Source organism: Perissodus microlepis, chromosome 6 (genome assembly GCF_051167445.1).
Source record: "Perissodus microlepis isolate ML-2025 ecotype Zambia chromosome 6, ASM5116744v1, whole genome shotgun sequence".
NCBI lineage: Eukaryota > Metazoa > Chordata > Actinopteri > Cichliformes > Cichlidae > Perissodus > Perissodus microlepis.
In genome coordinates, this window is record NC_140466.1 from 31,109,449 (window position 1) to 31,129,261 (window position 19,813).

The following is a 19,813-nucleotide window of genomic DNA, read 5'->3' on the forward strand; positions in this document are numbered from 1 at the left end:
AGTATTCCTGAAGACTTTTTAAAGAAATGAGAGTTCAAGCTGTGTTGAAGATTGAAAGTAGTCAAACCAAATATTGACTCACAAGCAATTTAGTATTGAACAAACTCTGTTTTTAAATGCTGTAAGTGTGCACATTTTAATTAAATCGCTGCATTTATTTCTCTAACAAAACAAAGGAATGTTTCAAGACTTGCACAGTACTGTATGCACAATGTTGTAATGGTGAATGCTCATATTAAAAGGGACACAAATTTCAAATAGTGAGGTCTGCGATTGTTCGAGTAATCCCTGCAGGGCGAACACTCAGTTTCACACAGTTTTTTTTTTTTCTGTTCCTAGATCTTTCATATTTCTAGCTGTGGGCTTCTGTGGCCACTGAATCCAAAGAAAGTTGAGTTAAAGGGAGGGGAGACTGAAAGGAAGATTAGCTAAAACAACTTGTTTTAGACAGAAGAGGAAGTGAAAGACTGTACCAAAGACCACGATGAGATAAAAAGGGATTATTTCAAACTGTGAATCAAGCAAAGCTACTCTAGATCAGTCCAAGAGCATAGATATTGCCCCCACATTAGTAGGATTAGAGAATGTGTATTCCCCAAAATGTTAAACTAATTATTTAACTTGGTTTTAAATAAAAGAGACCAGAGGACAGCAGTAGTAAAGGCCCTGGAGGTGTTTTACCTAAACCTGCTGACCCTAACTCAGGTATACTTCCAGCATCTTAATGCCAACGTATAGGAATACGGAGGTTTGGTAATCTGATCTGGGATCTGTAGTAGAACAGGGGGAGCTGGACTTCCACGAGCTTATATCAGGTTCTACTTGAACTACAGAGAGTTCAGCATTTTAGCTAGCCTGTTGTTAATCTGCTTAACTGAGCTTTAGAGAGATGGAGTTTCTCTCTCTGTTTCACACACACAAACCCACTTTTATCCCATCTCACACACAAAGGTGCACTTACTCTGTTTTACTCTCTCTTTCTCACACACACACACACACACACACACACAGACACACACACACACACACACACACACGATCCCTGTATTCCATCCTGTTTTCATTTCCGCCCTCTCACCTTTCAAACCTTGTTACACAGTCTTAACCCATCTGTTTCCTCTCTCTTTCTTTGTTCTCTCTCACACAAACAACTGTGCTTCATGTGCACACGATACTTTCTGTTTTATGCATTAACGTCTTGGATATGGAGTTCGGGTCCTGAGAACACAGCAGATGAAACTGCAGCATGTGTGTGATTCTGCTGCTGCAGATTTGAAAGATTGAAGCTAAAAACCAACCTTTTTTTTCTTCCTTTTTTAAGTTTTCAAACAGCGTCGTCTTTGTGCAGCTCGCACAGAACCACTCAATTATGAAATTTACGTATTTATAACAGCGGCCCACTCTGGTTACACTATTGGCCAATGTCTACACATGGTTTACGCCAGCTTCTCCAAGAGCAATATACCAGCAAAGTGAGTTACACAAAGTGACCCCAAGCTTGCATGAAGTCACTCGTCTGTCTGCTTCTTCTGCCTTTTCCCTACCTCAGCCGGCAAACATTTGTTTTGCATGTTTGAAATGTAAATGTAGCTGATGAAGCATGTCATAATAAGTGTTTCATGTCTGAAACACAAAGACCTGTTTGAGGTGGATGCAGGCTGTGTGGTTTGCGGGGTGCCAGCAGGAGCTGGAATGGCCCCGTGAGCACACAGTTCGGCTCTGTGCTGCAGGTTCAAGAAAGGAAAAACACCAAGTCTTCACCACACAGCATAACACACTCCACAGTCTCTATTTTTTGCTGTTTAGTTGTGACATAAGGCAGCTGTGGTTCCTATGTTAATATGTGATAGCTTTAGCCAAAGCGATGATGGAGACTGTAGACGTTTCATGTGCTGCAGAAGACTGTGAGCTGCAGCTACAAGCTCCAGAGAAAAAAGATTACATGTGAACCTTTATTCTCAATGATATCACACATATGTGTCCAAGTTAAAGACACTCAAGCTAGTTTTGACTGCTGATTAAACATTTACTGTACAGCATTAACCCTCTAATGATCATCTGCAGACAAAGGTCATATTATCATGAAGCAAGGTAGCTAAGAAATCCACAATGTGCAAATTTACTGCATTCAATGTGACGTCTTCCAGAAACACAGCATATGACCATGTAGTTTTGTGAGCATGTCTGGAGTCACTGCAGCCACTGCTGTTGATATCCTACCTACCAGCAACCACATGAATCTCACAAATCTGCTCTTTCTAACAATACATTTTTCAATCGTTGTCGATGAATGGATTCAGAAAGCAATTTAAAATCAGTTGATTCCTTTTGATATACCTTGTAAATACCAAATGCTAGTACTCTACATACTAATAAAGTGCTAAATATAATTTTATAATTATAATTATATATAATATTTGTAATTAATCCCACTGAAATCGAGTTTGGCTCTTTCTTTCTTCCTTTGAGGGTAACAAAATTTATACATTTGTGGCCTGAAGATGTTTATAGTCTACCTTCATTGTCCCACAAGATACATTTTAAATTACAGTAGATGTGAAATATGCACAATTTGAGTGACTTGAGAACAGTCCTTGGTTAAAACATAGCACCCATTCTGTTAAAATTATATAAGGTTTCCCCATGTATTGCATTTCCTTTAGGCAAGTTTACTGTCATCCCATCTGATACCTCACAGACACAGTCTAGGGACAAAGGGCCTCCCTGTGGCACCCTTGATAAGATAAGGTCGGAGTTCCCTTTGTGTATGTAACTTTGAAACCTAATGATCAGAATCCTTAATATGACCAAAAATGCATCACGTTCAATGATAAGATTTCCATAATAGAAGTGGATTCTCACTCTTAATTGTGTCCACAAAGTGCATTTTTAGTTTCACTAGATCTATTAGATTTACTAAGGTCGCTAACTTTTTACAGGAGGTTTGGCTGAAGTGAGTGCATATCTAAATGAAACAGAGCTCCTTGTCAGCAGTAATGAAAGCGAATATGAAGAAAGTGGTTTGATATGAAGTCACCTTCTCCTCCTTCTGGTTTAGTGAGTCAGGAGATGAGGTAACCAATGAAAACATTTGCCTTCCCCTACGCCACTATTACCTGTTTGAAATAACACAACTCTTTAAACAGCACAAAAAGATCACTTGTTAGCTGTTGGCTATTCCGCTCCATAATCAGCATTTTCATGCTTTTCTGTTTTCTAGTCTCACTTTTGCCAAGATTCAGTGTGTATGTGTGTGTGTGTGTGTGTGTGTGTGCGTGTGTTACTGTCGGTTGCAAATCCAATGGGGTATTAGAATCTTCCAGATAATCTCTCCCATGGAAACCCTTCAGTCACTCTCTGACAAACCTGTTTTCTGACCATCACACCCAATTTGTTTTCATATAAATATTTTATTAGTATCAGTAACATGTCGGAAGGATTATTTCCCATCCATTCTTTATTTGGATAACATATCAGAAAAAGAACTGATAAGCAATAGAAATAGAAAACGAGACGTTATAAAAAATAAGAGGATATACGTGCATGTGTGTGAGTGCTTTTCTGAGGAAGAGTAAATCTTGGAGTACAAAAACTAATCCCAGTCACTGTTTCTAGAAAGGATTTTGCCCCAGTTTATAATCCGAGTCACTGAGCGGTTTATACTCTGGAGAAGGAGCAGGATACAGGCAATATGCCCTTCAACATCCTAAAACCAGAATATCAGTTCGCTTTGTCATCGTCTCATCATTTCTCGTCTCCATCAAAAAAAAATTGGAGTTCACTTGTGGAAGTTTGATGCTTTGCTTTTTTTTTTGGAAAATGGTGAGTCAGTAATCCTCCGTCAAAACTCCAAAAGGTCGTGGGCAAAATATGCTCCGTTAGACCTTTTCACTGTTACTTTGACGGCAGGTGTTAAAGGAGTCACAGGCAGAAGGTGCTTGTCCTTGCTTTCCATTACATCATCATCCTCAAGGTGTCCTCCACTCCTACATCTGTCTGCTGCTCTTCACCTGATGCCTGTTGCAAGAAAGGAACATGAACATAGCTTCATTTATTAGCATAAAGCATTAGCTTTCTCTTCTACTGAATAACAACACACACACACACACACACACACATACACACACACACAGGACTGTTTTCTGCACCACCGCTGGACATTTAAATTGCATTTTTTTTCCTTTTTGGCTTATCATGAAATAGAAAGTAATTGCATTTACACAATGAGCTGCCAAGGTCTGAAATGGACAAAGCATTACATAAATATATTGCTGTAAGTTCAGCTGATGTAAGCGCGACCTGCAGGAAGTCAGCAAGTTCAACGGAAGTCACACAGTTAATGATGACAGGATGGTTAAACTCCAAGAACCTTTGTGCACTACAACAATGTTTTTTAACCCCTGTTTACGTCGAGTAGGAAAGATTTGAATAATATAGAATGGGGGTCTTTGAAACATGTGTCTGTGTGTTTGCACACATGTATGTGTGTGTGTGAGTGGATGGGTTAGTGTGTGTGAAGGGAAATGCTGCCCTGAGGGAGAATTAACTCAGGCAGGAAAAACACTGTAAATGCCTCAGATGTTATCAGTTCTGTTGGTGTCAGTCGACACATTCAGAGAGGAGCCGTAACATGTGAAGTGAGCCAACCTAAACCCCCACGCCCAAACACATGCACGCACACAAAGATATGCAGCTATATGCTCACCATTGTCTGTGTCTGAGTTTGGGCTGATATGGCGTTTGTTGGTGCACATGCACTCTAAGTGATCCTCCACCCTCACCTGCACCTCCCTCAGCTTTGGCCGCCTTCGCACGTACTCCACCTTCGCCACCTGAGGGGAGAGAAAGTGAGACAGAGAGAAAACTTTATTGAGGAGTGAATTAAAGCATGTTTGTTAATACTCTTTAGCATAGGCAAGCCCGGCTAACTAGCTCACTGCATGAATTCGTACAGTCAATCCTACTGCCAGCTTTGAAAAATAAAAGGAATACAGAAATTACATAAGTTCTGTGTAGCTATCTTGAGTGGTAGATGTGTGCCTTTACCCAAAGTTCCAAGTTAGCATCAAAAATGCTAACTTGCACCTTGCACCAGATGCATCTTGCTAGCCAAACTAGCTGTCTAGTGCTAGTGCTAGGTAATAATTTAATCAAATTTGTAAGCTGTGTAGATTAAGCTTTTAAAGAATAGGAAACACAATGAACTGACTACTGGAGAACATATCTGACATCAAAGTTTAGTCTCAGGTTTTTTTTGTAAATTAGCATAGCTGTTGCCATCCAGTGGATTTTTAAGATCACATTTATAAGGTTTTTGTTTAAAACTAGTCTGCCAGAAATATTCAATAGAAAACATGACAAAGAGTTTCTCAAACAGCTAATGGAGGTGGTCATTAGCTACAGCTGAGAATCTCCCAGTGTCAGGGCCTCAAGTTGGGTTTTTTTTAATGTTTTTTTCTACATGTTAGGATTTGAAAATTTAATTCTTATGTTTTGACTTTTCTGGTGCATAAATAGTATTCTGTTGCACATTTGTCAAATCACCTGTGGTGATCTGCTACATTTCTGGTTAAGCTACCTAGCATTTTGGTCTCCCTAGTGCCCAGTTTATCTGGCCTGTTTTGGACTAGTGATGGTAAATTTGATTCTTTTTACTGAATTGAGTTTTAATGAGTCACTCACCAAAGTGAATCGGGTTTTTTGAGTCATTTGAGTCACTGAGTCAGTTGACCAGATAGTGCAAAAAATGTACATTTTCACTCAAACTTAATTTGTTTCTCTTTTCATGTATATCCTACTTCTAAGATGAGTGATTGAAAAAGAAAAACAACTATTTTTATGGAGTGAAAAAAATTCTAAAGGGAACATTTATTTTATTTTTATTTTTTTATTTTATTAGTATTTTCCTCAAACGTGTCAAATATCTATTTTCTCATCTAAATGTCCACTGAGCTGTGAGCCAGGGGGCGGTAATGCGCCTTAACATTGGTTGCCAACCAAGAAGAAGAAGAAGCTGTGAGCCAGGAGGGAGGGGGTGAGTGAGTGGTCGTGTCCAAATTCATGGTCTGCATCCTCCTGAGGCCGCATTTGTAGACTGATTACATCACAACGACGCACCGAAGGCTGTCCAAATTCGTAGACTCCTCCGAATGCAGCCGACTAATGTGTCCTCCTTTTCCCCGAATTTGAAGGATGGGTCAGGTGTGTCCTTCGTGGCCTACCATGTCCCAGAATTCATAGCGCAGCCCAGCCAAACTCCAGTTTCCAACAATGGCGGCTGCTACTAAGTTTTAAAATTACTCATACTAATCTTTCTGGGTCACAAAATAAACTTTTAACATATTTTTAGGTGAGAAAGTAGCTGTGTAAACATCAAATATCTGCTCGGTTTATCAAGGTATCGCATATTTGCAAAAGTGCTTCGACGTTTTCGTAGACGTCTGCTAGTCACCAGCTCGATAGCTAGCTGGGAGCTCGAGGGTCACTGAAGCCGCCGAGAACGGCACAACTCCCGGCACATCATTTTCAGATCACCACGGACTTTCGCTACTCAGGTTAAACGTAATATATAAGTCACTCAGACAACCTAAAAATGTTATTGTTGGGCTTTTTTCAGTGTTTTGTTTGTTTGTGAGTAAATCGGTTTGGCTGAGATTAAAGTTATTAGATTAGATTAGATAAAATAAAACTTTATTAATCCCCCGGGTGGGTTCCTCCTTGGTTTTTACACAGCTGACCAAACCTCAAACAGAAAACTGATTAAACAGAAGTATGACACGGTTGAGAATTTACGCCAGTGTCCTGTTATATTTTGGATAGCAAGGAACAGACGGCTGAGTTTATTAAACTCCACCGAGACAGCGGTGACGCTAATCAGAAGGCTGGACCGTCCAATTTCCCCAGCCATTTACTTCCGGCCTACCCGACCTTCTGAGGACCCGGCCCATGTAGACCACGAAGGCCGGGTCCTCAGGAAGATGCAGCCCATGAATTTGGACACGACCAGTGAGTGATTCGTTTGCGCTATGATTCAGCACAGGAGGGAGGGGGTGAGTGAGTCCTGAGTGATTCGCTTACGCTACAATTCAGCGCAGGAAGGGAGGAGGTGAGTAGCTAAAATGTGCTGTTAGCATGTTAGCAGAGCGATGCTACGGTGAACCAAGGAGCTATTGTCTTGATGTGAGCTTCTACTCAGGGTTTTTTTCTTCCAGTTCAGAGCAGAAATGTTTTTGTTAAGAAACTGGCTGTTGTTTTTTCCCCCCACAATTTTAATTATAAGCTAGATATATTTCTACTAATGAAATTAGTTTGCTAACAGCAACAGGGATGAGTCAGTGAGTCAGTTGGGCTTGTGAATCATGATTCACGAGTCAGTAAAGTGATTCTCGAGTATTGAACGATTCGTTCATGATTCGCGCATCACTATTTTGGACAAGTGTGGATGTTTGTATCTCCTTTTTGTTTGACTAGACCACCATCATTAAAATTTCACTTTTTATTGTAAACTTATCTACTGTTTCCTCCACTTTCTGTCCTCTTTACCTCAACAATCTAACATAGTTTTGTTCATTAAATTGATGTAGACTGTATTATTTGAAGCTATTGTAAATTTCTTCATATACTAAACTTCTCCAAAATCAAATCACAATTAAATTTATGTTTGCAACAATATAGGTTTGTTGATCCCAAAAACTACCTAATGATAGTGCTATTTAAGTTAGAATGAGACAGGTTATGTATGATACAGGTGCTACAGATAAAATGCTTTCTTGTACTTGTGCAAGCACACAGGTGTGTGTGATCTCGTTTGGAAGAATGAATGGAACACTGATAGGAGGTTTGATTTCACTTACACTAAGTGAGGCATATGTTGTTTTGTGTCACACTTGACATCAACACTAAAGCCCCGAGCCTAGCTACTCACGTAGCAATGGATCTTTCTAGTTCATGAACAAATACACACCCAACATACTTTAATCTTACATAAACAATAAAAGAACCACAGAAGCACAGTACATGCGTAATGCTAACATCCTTGTTAGCAAGCCAAGTCTGCACTTTGCCAGGTCCAATTGCACAACCATCTCTGCTTCAAGTCTTAACAGACTCTGAAATAGCAGAGCTAAGACTCAGAAAAAATAAAAACCCACAAGGAGGTTCAGCTGAGGTGAGCAGCTGTGCAGCTAAACAGCACACATGACATTGACTAGACCTTGACAATATGCTAGAAGGGGTGAGCCATCACTTCAAATAGTCGAGGTCTGCTATAATTGTTATATATATGAGTAGTTAGATTAGATTAGATCAACTATTAAATTAATAGTTCTTTCCTGCAGACTTACACTACAGTTGCTGCTGTAGTTCTAGTAAGAAAAATCTATGTTTTTTGAAGGTAACTTGGCAGTTGTTATGCATTCATTCAGTCTACTGATGTAGTTCTTCCAAACCTGTGAACGTTAGCTAGGTGACAAAGCAGAGGCTTCAAGTGGAAACTTTACATGGCAGTGAGTGATCTCACAATGATGATATCCATCTTTTATATACAGTCTATTCTCAAAAAACAAGTAAACATCATTTCAGGACAGCAGCTTTTAACAGGGCATTACAGATTGACTTCCAGCCTGCTGTAGTCTTCATATATATATCAGTACTGAGGCTCTTTCTTTGTTTTCTCACATATGGACACACCCCCTAAACCTTCACCCTGCCATCTTCCCTTTAGCTTTAAGTGAGTGCAGTTGCAGTCGTGACCGTTTACCCTCTAAGCACTGAATCTCGGCACATGCGAGTGACTTTATTTTTGATTTCCTCTGTGAGCAGACAAAGGATGAGCCCTTTCATCTCAGATTGGGTTTCAGCGGGCCAAAGCACAGAGTATCAAACCACCCTCCCCTCCTCTTTTATTCACGTTTTCCCTCTTGACCTCTGGCAGCACACTCTTACACGTCTTTCCCTCTCACCCCAAATTATCAGTCAAACATCAACCAATCAACCTGCGAAATTAATATTTCATGTTCATATTATTAAAGTAACTATTAACATCAACATCATCAGCACAGTTTAAAAGTACAATAAATGCACTTCCTGTGTGCCAAACACACACACAGACACACACTCCTTGGGTCAGCTCCCACTTGGACTCTTGTGACTGTGAACCAGTTGGGGTTTACTGAGTCTTATTTCCAGCTCTGGATGAGATCAAAGGGAAGCTATTATGTTCATGTGCTACCTCACTGCCAGATTTTCAGTCACTGGCACACACACGTGCACACACACACACATACACACACACACACACAATGGTTAATCTGGGGAGAGTAATTGTTTTTGGCAGGTGTAGAGTGTATACCTCCAGTAAGTGGCTGCGTATTTACACGTTCTGTGCCATTATTCGTCTTCTACACTTTCCGGGTCAGTGCCAGTAAAAGACAAGGAACAGAAGCCTTTTGCTAAATGTTTACACAGAATATATCCCTTAAACTAATTTGAACCACTTCTATTGTCACAGGATATCCCTGCGGATGAAAACTCTTGTCTCTGGCTACTGTATGTGTCAGACACCAAACAACAGTCTTAGTCCTCTGTGACTTTGTCCTCTTCCTCATAATGAAAGTTGAAGGTGACATATAAGAAGATACAGCATGCACTGAGACAGACAAGTGCACTAGAGAAATGTAATAATAGGTTTTTGAAATTCATGACATCCTTGTGAAAGAAATGAAATAAAAATTGTGCCAAAGTGCATGAAAAACAAACTTCGTGCGAGTGCCAAAGCTCTCGGCCACAATTTTGCACTTCATATGCAGTTAGTCTCTATTAAGGGACTCTAATTTAAACAAAGAAAAACAACAGATAAATGGCAGATTACTTAGACATGATAAAAAGACTGTTTCTACTAAATACAACAAAGCCTTTTCCGGATACTTTTTCCTAACTTTAACTCGTCAGTTTCACATCTTATGGGAAGTCTCTCAGTTGCCTGGCTTCAATAGGAAATGGTTTATGACAAACTTGGAAATACAAAATTTGTGGTATTTGGTAATGGCTCTTCCACTCCGGGGTGTACCCGGCTCCAGCCTGGCCTGGCTCCAGCTCCATAAACATATCTACAGTTCAGAAAATGTTAAATAACAGTATGGTTACACACAGTTTTGGTTTATGGCAATTATATTCATTTTCTTTGATTCTTAAGAAAAAGTTTAAAGTGATGGCAATGAGTAAAGATTCAAATGAAATTGATTTATTAATGAATTAATGATGGATATCAAAAATTGAAGCAGTGCAAGTGTGCACGTACAGTGTTGATATAAAGTCTTATTCTTTCATTTGACCAAATTATGTCTTTGACAGCACAAAGTTATTAGTTATATTTGTTTTATATGTGAATGTATGCATGTGTTTTCATTACCTAACAGGTCTCTGTTGGAAGGAATGTTTGAGGCAGAAAGAAACAATTACAAAGCTAACCCTACATGCCGGGTTCTAGCTGTGCTCATCAGTGCAGTATAGTGTCGACCTGTGCTACCTGGTAACCCCCAAGACTCCCTATATGCAAATCATTACCTCTTCCAAATGTGGTGTGAAAACAAAGCTTCTTTTGAACACAAAAGAGTCTGAAACAGACACACAGGTGGTCACATGTATAGAGAGAAGCAACAGAAAGCTACCTTAACAGTGCGGTAGTGTTTGCGAGCCGCCTGGCACCTCATGTTGCTGGTGTTGCAGCAGCCGGTGCAGCGTTTCACCTCGACACAGGGAGGCCAGATGATGAAGTTGGCTGATGTGGGATCCACCTGACTCCTGGGAATTTCATAAATTGCTGTCCGAACTTTGCACACTGCTGGCAAGGCCTCTTCTACCACTGCAGGTGAACAAACATGGCTGATCAAACCTGCATCAATGGTTCACTTTTTATACAAATACTAATATTTCCTATTAACGTTATACAATATAGAATTTTTGGAAACTACAAAAGAATAGTTAGATAACCAGTGGACCTGAGGCTCAAGCTGACTACGTGTGTGTGTGTTTCTCACCAGTGCTCCTCCTGTGTCTGGTATGTGTGTGTGCTCTCTTTAGGTCGGGGAAGCTGTGAGAGAAGTCCTTGTGGTAGCTGTGTTTGGTCTCCTCGATCACCTCGTTCTCTGAACAGAGACAAAATAACACAAGCATACTGAGACAATACACACTCTAAATGTTAACAACAAAGATCCTTGTGTCAAAAACACAGACACATACTAACACACTATTGTGGATAACATGCATGCATAAAGTTCATTTTCTGAGAAGCACAAATGTTCTCTTGGGTGACATTGGATATTTTTTATTTTGCTCATTTCCAGCTCCATATTTCCATCCTTGGACACTACTGGACTAACGTTGCATGATTCAGAATTAAAAATAATACCTATTTATTGTAATCTTGGGCCATGATGCATCACTTCAGTTGATCCTGGTTCTTTGGACATCAGAAGTTGTCCCTTAAGTTTCATGAAATATTACGCGCCACATTGTTGGCCGAGCCAAAATAGAAAATATTTGTAATTTATCCTCATGGGACCATGAATCTCCTTATCAAGATAACTTGACAGCTGACTGACCAAAATACAAAAGAAAGAAAAATGGTGGCATGTTTACATGCTACAGCAAGCTGCTCATTACAGATATCTTTATCAAGTGTCTCCTGATCAGAGAAGCAGTTTAACCAGGTTATTCTAACTGAGTTATGATGTCAGTGGGCTACTGAGTTCTCTGCATGTACACGAGCCCCAAATGAAACAGTTTCAGTGCCTATTCCAGGTACATTTGAATGTAATCCACACACACAGACACACAGCAAAGATTTTGTTAAGTTGGAAGTGACATCACATTGCAAGCAAACTTGAACTTTCTGAGTAGCTTCTTTGTGAATTTTGAGAATTATTTGCTGTTATGTGACTTTAATGCACTTTTTTTGCTTCTAATACTGGTTAGATGTACAGTGGAGAAAGCAATTATTTGATTCCCTGCTGAATTTGTATGTTTGCTCACTTACAAAGAAATTTGATAGTAGACAGAATATCAACTAAAAATCCAGAAAAATAATTACATTAAACTTATAAACTGAGGCGTTGATGAAAGATGTAACCAGAATCTGATTGGATGAACAGAAATGCTTTGTATGAGCCAAAGAACACCATCCCCACAGTCAAGCACAAAGGTGGAAATGTTATGTTTTGGGCAGCGCATTGAGAGGCCAAAAGACAGGAAAAATCTTGGACTACAACCTTCTTCCGTCAGCCAGAACACTGAAGATGGGTCATCGATGGGTCTTCTGGCATGACAATGACCCAAAATATACCACAGAGGCAAGAAAGGAGTGGATAAAGAAGAAACACAATGTGTGGAATGGCCTAGCCCACAGGTGTCGAACTCCAGGTCTCAAGGGCTGGTGTCCTGCAGGTTTTAGATGTGTTCTCGATCCAACACAGCTGATTTAATAGGCTAAATGACCTCCTCAAAATGTCTTGAAGTTCTCCAGAGGCCTGGCAAAGAGCTAATCATTTGATTCAGGTGTGTTGACCCAGGGTGATATCTAAAACCTGCAGAACACCGGCTCTCGAGGCCTGGAGTTCAACACCCCCCGGGCCCTAGCCAGTCTCCAGACCTCAGACCAATAGGAAATCTGTGGAGGAAGCTGAAACCTTGAGTTACCAAGCACCAGTCACGAATGTTTTCATGAAGAGGAGGGACCCAGAGTTATTCCTACAAACATAGAAACACCTTCTATCTACATTTAATCTTGGAAACTCTGCCACTCATTGACACTTGGCCATAAATTGTATTTGTCAGTTCAGTTTGGTTTGGTGGTAGTAATGTGTGGTAGTGAGCTTAGTTTAATCTTTTATTTATTTATTTTTCTGGGCAAGGTTTTGACAGGTTGTGACAATACTACACCTGAGATTAGACAAACATCCAGTTTACGGAAAGTTTCCTAAAGCGGATAATATTCTTTAGTTAATAACTGATGATTTATGGCATAAAGATTTATATTAGCCAATCTTGCCCTCAAGGCTTAGTTTTAAATCTTAGCTTTGTGTGTGTGTGTGTGTCTTCTAGAGATGTGTCCACAGTTTTCGCAGATTCTTCAAGCCATTCAGTCATTCCAAACCACAGGATACCCACAGACATGTTTAAAGCCAATAAATTCTGAGCAAAGATTGTGTGTGCAGTGTGGATTTGTGTAGATTTGTGTGTCTGTGTGGGTGGAAAAGGGAGCAAGGTTCCAGGAAATCAGAGTAAATGATGTCTAGGCAGGACTCTTTTAATTTGATCCTGAATACCAAGCCTGATGCTTCTTTTTGTCACCGTGTAGATGTCTGCGTGCGTTCCTCATTCTTGAGGCCATATGTGCATGCAAACAGTCACACACACACACACGCCTGCCTACATACACAATGTGCTTCTAAAACACAACAAAGTCCACCTTCGACATTTCCCTCTCTGTCTCTCTCTCTTTCTAAGCCTGTGTGTCTCCCTCTCTCGGCCTGACATGCAGGAATTTGAGCATGAATTATACATAGCAACACAGCAGCCTTCCAGCGAGCCCTCCTCTCAAACCAATAATGGGCAGCATGACAACAGTATAATGAAGTGAGCCACTTGACCCCCACCGAGCCGGGGAGCCGTCACCCTCGACATTTGCATCTCAATGATGCCAGGATTAATGGTGGCACCACTCAGCACTGCAGACATTAAAAAAAAAAAAAGTTCACGCAGCAGAAAAAAAAGTTTATTTGGCTGAAATGTGGATGAGTGGATGCAGTAAAGTGTGTTTTATGCCACAGTTATTTCCTCCTGTCTCACCTCACTGATTCAATCTGCTCAGATTTATTACCTGCATAATAAACACAGACATCAGTGTTTATTGAAGGCAAACGCCGGTGCTTTTTTTTTCTTCAAAAGTTGGAGACTGTTTATGATTGAACTGCACACAAAGCCTTCTTTTTTGTGATCTCAGCTACACAGTCAGCTGCTAGCAGAGCAGAAAGGATACAGATGATTTTTTAAGAAAAATAAAAGTTGCTTCTGGTCTTTCTGAGAAACATCCAGTGATGAGATGAGAAGACAAAGAATCTTGAACCAGATGCAACTAATTCCTCAAGTCAGAGTCTTTCAAGGCACTGACAGGGAGGGAAGCAGCTGTGACTATCACATTTAAGCTCCCTGTGCCTGATGTTTATCTATTACTCAGTCAAGTTAAGGCCTGCTTGGATCTTTGTATGACTAAAGGTACATCATTTTTCAATGACATGCTAAAATAAGACAAACATGTGCATTGCTCCTAATTTCAGAAGTAGATTAAAGATAGATTAAAAAAAATCATAAGTGTTGATCTGGTGCAAAGAAATATGGGTTTCTACAGTAACTTCCTGCGACTTTTCAAATTTCATTAAAAAAATTTGTAGCCTACTATTTAGCTTTAAATGCTACAGAGGTTTGGCCCCAAGTTATGTCTGCTGCCACGCTGGTGCATGAAACCCTGACACTGATCACAAGCACAAACGTGATGTAGCCTTGTGCAGTGCTCTTAGAGTTAAAAATTACTTCCCTGAGGAGATTAAAATTGCACATTTGGCATTATGTTTCACATCACTTTAAAAAACACGTCTGATCTTATCTGCACCATGTTTATTTATTTCTTCATATATTTTATTAAAAATCTGTCACAGGCATCACATGAACAGATTTTTCGATGAATAACCTCATTTTTCTGTAAGGATCATTAATCCAGCTTGTGGCTGTATTATAATGAAGTGCTTTACCTACGGAGTCTATCTCTAGCAGCCGCTGGAGGTCGCTGATGCTGCGGATCTCGCTGCGAGAGAGCCGCTCCAGAAGCTCCTGAGGGAGAGGAGACTCCTGTGGGAATAAAGTGGGTGGGTTTATTGGGGGTGGGAACACAATACTGCCATAGTTGGTGCGTAAATCACGATCACGCAAACGTTACTTATCTGCAGCTGGCTTTCAAGCTGACTCGGTGGCGGGTTTTCAAAAAGTATCAAACAGGTAACTTTGCGTAAGATTAATGCTCGTGCGTAATTACGCAAATAAACTAGATTTCATCTGTTATATTCAGTACGTTAACCTTCAGGACTGAGTCTCTGTGAGTTCTATTACTTGTTTACAAGCTAAATAGCTGCGAGTAAAAATCTCACAACGCGCAGCAGAAAAGATTAAACACAGAGTGTTTTGATTCAGCTCACCTGAGCAACGGTGCGTAACACGCAGAGGTAGCCGGCAAGGATGTGGTAGACTGCGGCTCTCATCTCCTCTCAGATCCACTGCATAGGCACCAGAATAGGTCGAAAATCCACCGAAGGAGCCGGGCTGTCGCTCCCTGCTCTCATCATCCCTCGGGAGGACAGAATACCTCCTCAGTTTTAATGAAAGAGCTGTGAAATCCCGAATGAAATTAAAAGGATGGAAGGAAACTTCTGCTTGTTCTGCACGCGGTGTAAGTCACTGCCAAAGAGATTTAAGGGATTATTTTTTAAGTGACCGCGGAAAATGAGAGTCCAAGTTTTAAAAAGATAAAACAAAATAAAAAAGTACAAATCTTAGGATCCCACCGATATTCGTCCACAGGTCAGAAGTTTAAAGCAAATCACACAATCAGACTTGACATCAAGTGTATGTCCAGTTGCTTTTCATTTTGGTCTAGACAGAACAGGTGCCGATGGAAGCATTAGGCATTTTTTGCATTCACATATCCAGGAATATCCATCATTTTGTCCTCAGTATGAGCCTTTCAAAAATCACCCATTTGTGCCCTCTGCAGCGTTTGAGCGTGTTGGCACTTCAGGTTGGTAAATTTTCAAAACTCACAAACCGAGGGCAGGTCTGTCTGGAAAACGCAAAAGAACCAAAAGCCTTTATCTCCGCTCTGAGGAGTTTGATGGCAGCTCCCAGCGGTCCTGTGATCTCCGGGGTGAATGAAGCTGGGATGCTTTCAGTCACAGGATATAGCTGTGCGCGCCCGCGCGACTGCGACCGCGCTTTGTATAAAAGGCTACCGAGCACTGCAGCAGCAGCAGCAATAAACTACATCACGGAACAGCCTCAGTCTGAGCTGCTTAAGTTGATCACGCTTGTATTGGACACTTTGCTAAAAAGAACTCGGGAACTATTGTTACAATACCCAATACCTGACCTTTAGTTTGAATTTGATGATTTGTGATCATCACATATTCAGACCAATGCATTAGAAGTTCCCTCAAGATAAAGTTAAAGGTCCTGTTTGGACTATTTTACGCTGACATTCCAGAATAGTAAGGACTGATAATGATAAACTGGTATATGATAAAGTTATCCACATCACTAAGAACTGAGCAGCCCATTGATCAATAGCTGTTTTCATGGAGATTAATTCCTAGACTACCTAAAGGAATACTAAGTGGACCCCCCCCCCTCCCACACACACACACACACACACACACACCCGAAATACACATGCACAGGTGACAGTGACATTGTGCCATAAAACTGTAAGAATTTTTAAGTGCTTTGTTCATGTAACAAAAGTTCACAGCAATAGTGACCTCAAGGAAACATTATAGATACAAACCCAATGATCCAATCTTTCCCTCTATGAGCAAACACTCAGCAACAGTGGGCAGGAAGTAGGGAGAGCGGAGAAACAGGAAAAAAGCACAAATCACAGGAGACAGAAAACATTAAAGTTAATAACATGCAGTAGGTGGGGTGAGAGAGGGTCTCACCCCAGCAGCCTGAGCCTGTAGCAGCATAATGCTGGCAGAGGGTGACCTGATCCAAGTTTTTACAAATGCACAAATGAATTTTTATGTGAGCTACGTAATGCAAATGTCTGATGCCCCTTTAACCTACCAGATCCCCAACACAAGGTGAATGTCATTTCAGACAGCACTGATGTTCAAAGAGCACAGAACTGAACTTTTAGCAAGAGCATGTCAGAATCTGGTTCCACAAGAGAGGAACCTGAAAGCTAAAGGCTCTACTGCCCTTCTACATTTTTAAAGAATAGTTGACACACCAGAAAGTCTGATCTACAAATAAAATGGAACCTACAAAAAGTTAAATGTGATTAACAATATAAAGCAAACTTTAAAGCATCTGTCAAAGGCTGCCTTAAAGGTCAGTCTACAAAATGTACACTATCCTGTGGTTGGTTATGTTTAGTTGGTTGTAATGTTAACACCTTTTCTGTGATTTAGCAAATGAACATTAAATGACATTCAGTGAAAAGGGAGGCAGTAAAAACACAGCAAGCATTTTTGTGGGTCAGTGACAGAAGTTTTTGAGGGAATGTAAAAAAAATACATTTTTCCCCCTAGAGCTAAAGCTTCATGAAGCAGTGCTGGAATCTGGAAATCCAGCCTTAAGCATTCCAACATGCACATACACATTTATGATCCTTACACATAACATTTAAAGTTAGAAGGCTGAAAGAAAGTAACTATGTTCCTGTGAGGCAAAGAACAGAGAGCAAAACAGAGGAAAGACAGGACAGGACAAGGGAAGAAACAAGGAGAAGAGATTAAAAGTCTTCAAAAGAAAAGGGAAGAAAGCACAGATATGGTGGTGATATCAAGATGAAGCTTATTTGGATGAAAGAAGTCAAAGCAGGGTCAGTTGGCACCTGTGTGTGTGTGTGTGTATGTCTAGAAAATCCAGCCTGTGTTGGACCAAACTTCCCCCCAATTAAAGCCTATTTAGGCTGACAGAGGCTAATACCCTAACACAAAAAAATCCACCTCGTTCCTTGCATCTTCCGTGAAAGGGTTTAGTGTAACCAACAGGCAGACAAATGAAGACAAAGAACCGGAATGATGGAGGGGAAATGGGTCAGAACCGATTCTGATCTTGAATAGCCTCACTGGTACCATGACACTGTCACTTCCTCCTGGCATACAGCTTCTTCTCTGAACTCCCTGATGCATCCCACTTGCTCTTTTTTTCTTTCCTCCATCTTATCCAGTGTTGTCTGTCTTTGTGCCAGCAGCACTCTGTGCCATCAAAGACTCTTTGAAAACGTACTGGTCACATTTTCTTGGAACATGAGAGCTTTCTTGAAGGCCCAGAACATTAAAAAGAAAAACAAAATGCCCAATGATATGAATCTGCATGTCTGATTTTACACATTTGATGACAAAGAGACAGCATCAAATAGGTTAGTCTGTATCATTCACAACAACTCTCAGAGGGTTAGTCTTTCTCTGTACTCCCCCTGGCGTTTTGCCTTTATTGCACATCATTCAATCCAATAAAAAGAACTGCTGAAGGGGGAACTGGTTTGCTAAGCAAGCTTGATTGCTTAGTCGGGACAATATAAAGCAGACTCCTGCCATTTTACTGCCTACAAAACATTCCTTTTGTGTGGAGCAGTCAATACTCCAACAGATTAGGGTTAAATGAACTGGTGCACAAAGCTGACAAATTTCTGCACTTCAAAAGCACTGATCCAGAGAGCCAGATTAGAACACTTAAGACAGCTTGCTATTACTTAACATATAATTGTGGGGATTTAGCTCATCCCTTCAGTTGGATCCACTGACTCATATTAAATCACTTTATAGTCAGCAGTAAGTGGAATTTTTCTGCAGACAAGCTCAAAGTTAAACTATGCAAAGTAGTGCAAAGCAGATGACTTCTATTTCAAGGCAGTCAACATCAGCAGTGCATTAAGTTCATAGAGGCTTGTTTGCAAAAACCAAAAAACCAAAAAACTGAGCTGCCCTTCTTTTTGGCTAATGTTAGACAATGTTAACACATTCAAATTCAAGTCTATCTTGTTTTGTTCCAGGGTTGATCTGGTTAGCTGGCAATGTTAAAATTTCTTTATCAGCAGATTTTACGAGCTAACTGTCTTCAAACTATGTGCAGCTGGATGAACATATCTTGCTTGTTAATATTATCCCTGGTAAAATCATATCATTCTTAAAATATAACATCTCCGGCTAATATGATGAGACGGATCTATGTATAGTATCAAACAGCATTTATTTCATTGACCAGTACATCAGTAAATTTTTGTCATGTACAAGTCCACTGTCATCATTATTCTGTGTACATTATATTCACTGGTCTCCAAGTTGTTGTACAGACACATAACATACAGTAATGTTCAGGGCTGTCAGACAACGGTAAAAGAAGGTGAAAAGCTGGGTGGACATCAAAAATATGACTGGTTGGCAAGGGGTTGCTTGCTGTTGCTAGGTGAATTTAGTGAAATTTACTTGCTCATTAATTGTAAGGAAGACGATGACTCATTTGAAAACACTCACCAATTACTCGCGAAGCAGTAGTGATACTGTGAAGAGTACAATGCAAAGGGGAAACAGTAGCTGCTCGCCTAAAAGTTGTTTCTTAGTTTGTTGATTTCAACAGTAAGGCACAGATTTTATTTCAAATGAGAACCTTCCCTGTTTCTGTTCTAATATTGCACTTTAGTAATAAGGGTCAGTACTACTCTGTAGAGAGTTAGCGTTTGTGTTTGCACACAAAGAGGTTTTTGGTGAAGCACCATTTTTGAAACCACTTTCACCCAACAACTGCCAACAACCTCTAAGACCTATATTCACCAGCCAGTAGGGTAATACAGATTTTCCCTAGCACCAAGGAATTGCTGACTGATTGTAACCCAATTTCATGGCAAAGCATGTAATAGACATACCAGTCCACTGTGTCCAGTTCACACTTTGCCTTTTCAAAGCATGACATGGACACGTATGCAGAAGTTGCAGTACCAGCAGGGGAAGCCGTGATACTGGATTGGCTAACTGGTCTCGAGGTC

The 19,813-nt window shown here is 40.4% G+C and overlaps 1 protein-coding gene across 1 annotated transcript; it reads right to left on the bottom strand.

Annotated features, from left to right (window-relative positions):
• Positions 1–3,381: 3,381 nt before the first annotated feature.
• On the bottom strand, positions 3,382–16,009 carry pdgfaa (platelet-derived growth factor alpha polypeptide a). Its single transcript, XM_084931978.1, has 6 exons — positions 15,246–16,009; positions 14,805–14,901; positions 11,037–11,144; positions 10,668–10,861; positions 4,706–4,832; positions 3,382–4,017 (listed from the first exon to the last, which is right to left on the bottom strand). The coding sequence occupies exons 1-6, from the start codon at positions 15,306–15,308 to the stop codon at positions 4,007–4,009; spliced, it is 600 nt and encodes a 199-aa protein (XP_084788104.1). The 5' UTR covers positions 15,309–16,009; the 3' UTR covers positions 3,382–4,006.
• Between the last annotated feature and the right edge of the window lie 3,804 nt (positions 16,010–19,813).